This window comes from Lithobates pipiens, unplaced genomic scaffold, assembly GCF_037356315.1.
Source record: "Lithobates pipiens isolate NorthernLeopardFrog02 unplaced genomic scaffold, aLitPip1_a1.2 Scaffold_16, whole genome shotgun sequence".
Classification (NCBI taxonomy): domain Eukaryota; kingdom Metazoa; phylum Chordata; class Amphibia; order Anura; family Ranidae; genus Lithobates; species Lithobates pipiens.
The window spans coordinates 379,150,418-379,159,731 of NW_027507748.1; the positions used below are offsets into that span (position 1 = coordinate 379,150,418).

General features: G+C 39.1%; 1 protein-coding gene across 1 annotated transcript in view; it reads right to left on the reverse strand.

Annotated features, from left to right (window-relative positions):
* LOC143983004 (uroplakin-3b-like protein 1) overlaps positions 1-8,544 on the reverse strand; it is a 28,546-nt gene extending 20,002 nt beyond the window's left edge. The window contains exons 1-2 of the mRNA XM_077482203.1: positions 8,368-8,544; positions 4,233-4,376 (exon numbers count right to left, since the gene is read on the reverse strand). Coding sequence (XP_077338329.1) covers positions 4,233-4,376; positions 8,368-8,425 — 202 coding nt within the window. The 5' untranslated portion in view covers positions 8,426-8,544. The remainder of the gene's footprint in view (positions 1-4,232; positions 4,377-8,367) is intronic.
* Between the last annotated feature and the right edge of the window lie 770 nt (positions 8,545-9,314).

Below are 9,314 nucleotides of genomic sequence, written 5' to 3' on the forward strand. Positions count from 1 at the left end.
CAAAGTGTGACAATGTCAGCAGTTACTACTATATAATTTTTATACGACATATGCCTGTGAAGATAAATATTTTCTTGAATTAATTTTATTAGCTTAATTCGTTTAGATAGTTTCAATATTTATCATACTTATATACAAGAATATGATACTCATACTTATATACTGACTATATTTATCATACTTGCATATTTATCATATCAAGTACAATTACTATTGTACAACTAAAGGACCCTGTATGACAGCCTAAATCTCCTGACTGAGCCAAATCTTCCTTTCTTGTGTCTCACTCACTCCCCTTCCCAGACACTGCAGCTCACAGTGGAAAGGTTTCAGGAACAGAGGCAGTTCAGTCAATCTAGAAAGCAGTGGCCAGGTGAGGACAAGCTACAGGCATGTGAATCAGCAGTGACAGTTCTGATAGCCTTGGCCACTGCATTTATTTTTAATTTTTTCGTGTTATTATTAACGGAAGACCATAATGAAATTTTAGCTAGTTTTGACAATTTAAAATATTTTTTTAAAAGGCAGAAGGTTAGATGTAGCAGCAGTGTGATGCAGTTAGAGAAAGTTCCAATAGTGCAGCCCAGTCAGCACCAATACAGTCATTATCAATGTAGCGCACCCCCTAAGGAGCCACAAGTGTAAAAGGATTTCCACCCTGCACAGCCAGGCACGCCACATCTTTACAGTACACTTGAGTCAGGAAAGTCCAGCACTTCTTTTTTTTTTTTGTTTTGTTCAGGGAAATAAACTTGGATGGGGTGAGGGATAATAGGAAATGTCCACTTGATCAAAGCAACAACTCTTCAGGGTCATTTAACTATTTACAGTCTCTATATACACTCCTCTTCTGCTTCCTGCACAAAACTTGCTTCCAGAAACAAAAATCACTCCCAGCTGGATACTGTTGGATGGGATCTGACCGACTGTCAGCTCCAGCAGTGGCCCATTACAGGCACCTTTGTGTTTTAAAAAAAGAAGTCACAGTGTCGAGCTGTCCTCCTGTGGCTACTGATCCCACCTCATCATACACTGCCAGCCCACCTGGCTGCAGTCCTCCCAGACTGACTCTGCACCCATCTCAGACTACTCTCACCCAGATCTTCCCTAGGCTTCCTCTCAGTCGTCCCGACTGTCTCACTCACCAGCCAGTTGGCTGTCCCTCTCCCTGGAGATCTCCCGGATGTGCTCTGGCTCCTGTTGTCCTCACACCTGCTCCCATTCCACTGGTCAGAATACCTCTGTGTGTCTTGAAGAGGGTCCTTTCCTCACCCAAGTCCAGACCCGTGGATGCCCTCTGACTAAAATTATGACAGAAACGCGTCAGTGCATTGCTATGCAGCTATCTACAGAGTCGGCTTATCCTCGTCTGTCCTTCCCAGGAACACTGCGGGAGCCGTGAGAGATAAGGAAGGGGGCAGGAGAGGAACGAGAAAAAAGATGGAATGTAAGTATGAGCAGATATAAAACAAAAGCCATCAGAAGTGTCCAAGAACAATACAGTAATGTCCCTTACACAAAAAAGATAAACAATGCATTGTTTATCATTTTTGTGTAAGGGTGCAGCACATTACTGTATTGTTCTTGGACACTTCTGATGGCTTTGTATATTTAGCTTTTGTTTTATATCTGCTCATACTTACATTCCATCTTTTTTCTCTTTCCTCTCCTGCCCCCTTCCTTATCTCCTTGATCTTGCCAAGTAATGGCAAGATTGGGTGAATCCTTTACTGGCATACTTTTATCTATTTCAGCATGCTCTCCAGGAGCAGGATCATTTGGGGCTGTATGCAGCGTTTATCATTATTAGGTATCTGTACTTTTGTGCCATGTATCATGGCTTATTTTTTACCTATCTATTCTGGCCGGATTATGACATTATTGGAAGTTTGCCACTTAGGCTGTCATAAGTCAGTTTTCTTGCACTTATGTGACACGGTCTTCACAATAATATATGCAATAGAAATTTGAATGGAGTGCTGGTGATTTCCTGTCTCTTCATCAGATTTTGGAATTGTGCTATCCACTGAAGTCACTGCAAGCACCCAATAATTATGTGGGTCAAGTACTGTTAGGATAGCAGATCCAAACTCAGATTTTACTAAGAATCTCTGACAAGACATGGAGGCAAGTACCCTGCTTGTGATGCACTGAGTGTGGGCCTTCTGTGGCCAAATGTCCCATTTTCCTGGATAAAACTGAAGGTAACCTGACATAGGTCTGTGTTTGCACACCAAGTTTATGTGGAAGGTAGTGCCTGCATTCACCCCTTGTAACAGTGAAAGAGTTCTAGATAAGCCTATGACTATGGTGTTCGTTATGAGTGACACTATCTCTAGATTTGAGGTCCCTATAAGAAATACATTGTCAGGAACTGGATTACCTGCTGGTGGCACCATGGTTCCCGGATCAGAAAGTTCTAGTTCCAGTATTCACTAGCGGATGTCTCCCAGCCGCCAGCAGATCCAAGCAATTAGTCCTCACCTGATGCTGGGAGGGTATTTAGTCCCTCCTTTACTATTCCATCTTGCTTCACTGTTTTGCCAGTAAACCAGATACTTGCTTACTGATTTGTCCTGAGCTTAGTTCCTGCCTGATCCTGCTCCTGCCATGTACCTGTATTCTGTAACCTGCTACCTCATACCTGCTCCCCTTGCTCCTGATCCAAGTCCTTGTTCTCCCTTTCTGACTGTTCCTTGCATTTCTGATTTTACCCTGTTTATCTGTGCTCCCCTTCGTGTATATATTGTTTTCTGTCACTGGGTTACTGTTCACTTATATCTTCACGTTTGCTGGGCATTGTTTGCTGGTGTTCAGATGGGTTTTGTTTCCCAATTAATCTAAATCATGCACAGTCTGGTTTCAGTTTCTTAGCGCAGCTACACTGAGCTGGTCATCCTTGCTGCCACTGGATACCTGCCCTTGATATCCCTTACACACATTCTCTAAAGCTCCAGCTAATATGTCTCTTCACACATGCAGTCCAATAAAGGTTCCCATGCAGTGTTTCCCTTTTTGTAACAGAAAAGAAAGAAATGCTACTTGCTGAATGTTCATCTGCTATGTCCTTCTGTGCCTTTCCTTTTAGGGATGGGTTTGTACTACAGAATACCAGCACTTGGAATACTGTATTAAAGAAAAGGGGTGGACAAAATCAGGATGGTTTGGTAAAATGTTTGTTAATGACAAAGAAGTTCATTGCTGGGTTGCTTTTTTGCTTTTTGGGTAATTTTGTCTATGGAGGGCACCCCAGAGGACTTTTATACCATATTGAGGAATCAAATATCAGAGGCCCCTCGATGTACTTGCTGCAGCAACCCTTGCCAAATGGAAGGGTGAAAAAGTGATAAGAAGCAGAAGTTCTGACTGTAATACAAGAAGGGGTTAAAGTAACTGATGTTCATGTAAGCAGCAGTGTCACAACTGTGAGTAAGTAAATCAGGGTTACTGATACAAATGTGGGTTCTTCTGTTAAACCTGACAAAGCACCCAAAGTGCAAAAGGAAATGCTAAACATGGAGATTGGTAAGCTGTGCCAGAGGAGTTTTAACCTTGCAGAGGTTTGGATAGATACCTGATGACAAATCAGTTGGAGAGTAGTGAGTGGGAGGTAACTGCTCATTTGTGTGACACTGACTAAACTAAGTCAGAAAAGCAAAATTATTGTTTTTACTGTTAATGGTGAAAGTAAAAATGCTATATTGAGCCCAGATAGTCTTGTTACTGTGGGCACAAACAGGAGTTTGGACATTCCTAAAAACCAATATGATAGAAGAGGCTGACAATAGCAGTGGGGTAGGCGATTGCCCTTCAGTAAAAAAAAAAAAAAAAAGATAGTTACCAAAGTGGTATAGTAGTTGGGGTAGGTCCTGCACTAGTACAGGGTGCTTTTTTGGGGGCTAGAATTTTTTCATAGTTCAAAAACTCTAGGGGAGTGAGATTGAGACAGGTAGACTAAAGGCTGAAAACAATAGCCTAAAGCTCAATAGTATGGAGTTGTGCCTTCAATACAATTTTCCTGCCAAGTGATATTAAAGTTTTCAGAGATTACAATAGAGAAATAGTGACTATACTTGACCAATGACCAAAGTCTGATTTAGATTAGGGACAATTCTGTGTATACCAATCAAGTGTCAAGTTTTTCTGAACAAGTTGTATGGCACTGGAAGCAGACCTCAAGAACATGATATTTAAGTTTTGTAGTGATTAAATGTATGAACTTTTTAACATACCACTGTTCAAGGCAACCACTAACCAAACTGTACTTGTATTATATTGATGGAAGATACACTGTGGTTCGTCAAGGGTGAAGGTTGAGAATGTCAGTTTTCCTGGAAATGGCTTGAACGTAATTTCAGGAACATAAAATGGAACATCTGTAAAATAATTTTAGGTATCAGTTATATGCATTTGCATGCAAATACATCAAAGTTGATTACTTTGTGGTAATAATAATACCCCACACCACATCATGATAAATATATGGTTGCAATTTGTAATAACCGGGACGATACAGTATTTAAAAATATATATGATTATGTAACCACAGCCTATTAACAGCACACCAAGTGATTGCTCCCTCTTCTCTAAACCAGCACTCTCCTTATCCTCAGGTCATAGATTTGTGTATTAACAGCACTAAAATGAAGACTCATTCATCTAAATGTTCAGGAAGTTTTTCCTGCAAATGTTAATAAGCCCATATCCTGTGTTTACTGCACTAGCAAGGGACACATGTGAGCAACTGCTCAGAAATTCATTTGTTTTCCTAGCCCTTTATTCTCCCTCTCTACTAAGAAAAGTCACCACCCAAATCATACTTCTGTAAAGAACCATAAAGTCCTGGCCGAAGCATTCCTTAAAGCGGGAGTTCCGCAGTTTTTTTTGTTTTTTTTAAAGCCAGCAGCTACAAATACTGCAGCTGCTGACTTTTAAAATAAGGACACTTACCCGCCCAGCACGCCCGCGATGTCAGCACCCGAAGCCGATCTCTCGATCTTGGGTATGGGAATCAGGAAGTGGATCCTTGCGGCTTCATTTCCCGGTTCCCTACTGCGCATGTGCGAGTCGCGCTGCGCAATAAGGATGGTCCCCGCTGTCTCTGGGATCCGTGCGTTTCCCAGCAGACAGCGGGGGACCTGTGGAAAGGGGCGTAGATTCTGCGGAAAGGGGCGTTGATTCTGCAGATATCTATGCCGGAAGTGGGTGCAGATACCTGTACTGTACGGGTACCTGCACCCCCCTCCCCCTGAAAGGTGCCAATTGTGGCGCCGGAGGGGGGGAGGGTTCCAATCAGCGGAAGCTCCACTTTAGGGTGGAGCTCCACTTTAACTTCAACACAGCAATTGTAATGATCTCTGTAATGGAATCTGTTAGCTAAATATGATTCTTTGGCTCCCACTTATAATCTATCAATAACTGCGTTTTTTCATCAGTAATCCATTATATTACTGAAACCCTCACCAGGGACATGAAGCCTTCCACAAATAATCCATTTAGTTTCATTTGATTCTGAAAATTTTCTGATAAGTGGACTAGCCTGCGTCATAAGTTGGCCATACATTATACAATTTTCTTATTTCATTTCCTTTAGATTTACCTTTACCTATGCAGTGCAAGGGCCTGCCTAATTGCATGCAAATTGTTTAGGTTTGACCTCATATTTGGCTTTGGTAAATCTAAAGGAAAATTGTACACGAAGATTGTATAATGTATGGACAGCCTTATTCAGACTATACTTTCTTCAATAAATAGCAGGCTGAGAAACTACAACCTTACAATTCCTATGCAATAATTTCTCAAATGGGTTATTTCTTTATTGAGGAAAATTTTATAATTATTATTATGGATTGCAATTTCATAATGGAATCTTTCATGGTTGAGTTGTTGGCCTTTTAGAATCCTAAAAGGAGAAAAGGTAAGCAAACATGGGGTTATTTTTACATAAGATAAGTTTGTGTGAAGGTTGGGGTTACATAGATTAGTGTAAGGGGGATTTAGGCACTGCCTAATCTTTGTAATGAAAATTACCAGAGCTGAGCTCTTCGCTCTGCAACTTGATGTAATGTAAATATAGTACCAATACAGAGCACCATACACTGAGACTTTTTAGGGTTTACCTAAGCTTAACCCCTAACTACACCCAGGCAACCCTTTAAATGGTAGCAGCAACATAGTAAAAGTGCAAAAAGCAAGACATTTCACTTTAGTTGTTCAATGCACAAAACAGGCCTCTTAGTGTCACCTCCTGTATACTATTCATTAAGCAGGTTTAGGTTTTGATGGACCAGGAGTTTGACTAAAGCCCAAGCTGTTCACAGTTTGCCCCTGCCTGCCCAAATTTCTGGCTACTGCAGCTTGAAGTCTTTCTCTTAGTGATGATGGGGCATGGGTTGATGTGTGCCATTGATCTTGATGGAGAAGTCAGGGTAAGGCACATGGGGGAGGAAATATTATGAGCTCAGTTTTGGATAGATTGAGTTTGAGGAAGTGTAACATCTAGACTGTCATATACTGGTCAATTGTATCAGCTTGCACCCTTTGTCAGATTGTTGACATTCAGCAGCTGGCCAGGGGCTATCATTTGTGATGAGAGTAGCAATGAGAGAGTATTATCACGGTGCAGTGTTGTCATGTTTGTGTTAGCAGGGAATTTCGCAAGACATATGATATACATCATTGGACGACATCTCTGAACTTGGATTTACACTGTGGAATATTGTTTACTTACTTTTAAATGCAAAACTTTTTCTAAAGTGTGGATATTTTTATTTTACTCTTTTTTTGTTATTCATTATTCACATTGTCCCTGTCAGAATGGGGACAAGGTGTTTTGAGGGGAGGATGCTTTGTGTCCCGTGCCCAATGCATTCCCTAACTGTTGGTATGGTTTAGGTGGGCACATGCTTGCTGTCTCTCCCTTTTCTGGCCAGCTAGGCTGTATTCCTATAAGACCCTTATCAAGTAGGGTTCTGGTATGGATTTAGAAGGGGACCCCATGCCATTTTCTACAAACAAAAACAGGCCAGCCAGGAAATGCTATTCACTGGCAATATTTTTTATTTTTTTATAAATGTTCCTTTTGATGAAGCACATTGTACAGGTGTAGCATTTAACTTGCAGGTTTAAGAGATCCCCAAACATGTTAGTTAAAGGATTGTTGTGGTTTTTAATGTTGCCCATGTAAGCCTTGTTAAAATACCTGCTCCCTTCTGAATGGTAAATTTGTTGATACATGGCAGTGCCCAATTACCCATGCCCTTTTTACCCAAAAGCTTTCAAATTAGTAATGAAAAAGGCAAAATTAAAATAACAAGATTTGGCTCCCATAGATTTCACAGTTTACCAAAAGAACTAAACAAGCAAAATCATTAGATATTAGTTTGTGTTTTGTCATTATATGTAAGCTAACTATGATATAAGACATAACTAATTTACTAACTCCCTTGTATCTCTGGTGTCATGGGTTTGAATCTCAACCTTGACACCACCTGCATGTAGTTTGCAAATTCTTAATTTGCTTTCGTCTGTTTTCTCAGGGTTCTCCGGCTTCCTCCAAAGACTTGTTGGTTGGTTAATCAGCTCCTGTCTAAATTGGCCCTAGTATGTGTATATGCATTTGAGGTAGGGTCCTTAGAGTGTATGTTTCTTGAGGGCAGGGACTGATGTGAATGTACAATATGTATATGTAAAGCGCTGTCATCTGCGCTATATAATAATAATAAAAAAATACACATATAATAAACATATAATATAAAATAATGTTATACTAACCCCTTATATTATATAATGTAAAAGCATAGCAACAAATGCTTACACACACATAATAGTATTCTGAATATGTTAAGATGGTAACTAATAAAGTATGAAGCCAGCTTATGTGTGACTGACATGACATATTTTAGGGATTATTAATGAAGTGAAAATAAATTGTCATTTTCTGTAAACAGGTAACATTTAGCACTAATAATAAGCTCAATACACAAAGCTAACACACTAATCCCTAACGATAGGGATTTGTATTTTCAAAAAAGTGATAAGTATTTCATGATTTGAAAATTGCAGTCACATGGCTGAAAATAAAAGTCCTTATCCTTGTGTTAAGCTTAGTAAATCAACCTTATTACTGCATCAAAATTCTGTATAATGAGTGTATTTTTATGTATGTTCATGGCAGTTTACAAGACAGGCTGATACAAATATTCTAGGCCTAGAGTTAACCACAGATGCTTAAACAAATGTTTAAGGCTATTTTTTCTTGTTACAATAAATAAGAAACAGGCCACTCATTCCATTCACATACATAAAACCAAAATTTTTAACGCTGGCTTTCAAGTGTTCTTATAAGGAATAAATGCAGAATTTTACCTGCAATGGTAGAAGTAACCAATGTCAGCAGAAGTCCTAGTTTTAGGTGTAGGTCCATCTCCGCTCAGATAATGTTTGATGGTCATACAGTGTTGTAAACCACAAATAAATGTTGTAGACTTCTAAACAGACTAATGAATTGCACAAGGTTTGGTGTCTACCCTAGAGAAGGTAATTCTACCTTTCATATTCATGCATTCCTAGCATATTGAATAGAACTATAGAAGAAAAACATGTCAAACTAGTTTAAGATGTATAATCGAATAACCACGGTAGTTCTTTATAAACATTTCTAATGATTTCATTAATAACACCAACTGAAATCAGCTAATTATTAAATCACGAGTAACTAAAATAATCTTATTAGAATATTAATTATGTTAGAAAAAAAGGTTGAATGTTAAGTAGTAAAAGCAGTGTAGTGACGCACATTTAACATTATACAACTAGGTAAATACCACACTGGGTGTGGTAAAAATGTGTTTTTGTGTTTGAGCGTCAGAGATATTTTTAACTGAACAAACCCTAACTTGAGGGTAAAGTCAACGTTGCATATTTCATTTTTTTAAACGCGACGGTTTAAAAAACAATGGAGCATTTGAATGAGCTGCCTATAACATAAAGATACTTCTTATGAAGGCTACAAATACTTATGACAAATGTTACGTTACTACAAAATATCTGCAGTCAAAGCTTTTCTTTTATGGTCAGAGTGGAAAAGTGTTAAAACATTTGTTATGTTGCTGTTTGTGTCCCAACAGGTTCATCGATTTCAATTTTATCACCTTTTTTAGCACACTTTTTATTGCTGTCGTTGTCTCTGTTGGGATGATTTTAATGTATTTTTATGTGGTGGTGACAAAAACAGAAAGGACAAACTTGCCAAGCATGGATGAAGGCTATGGGGAAAATTTGGCAATGGTTTATTTATTTTTATTACAGGTATT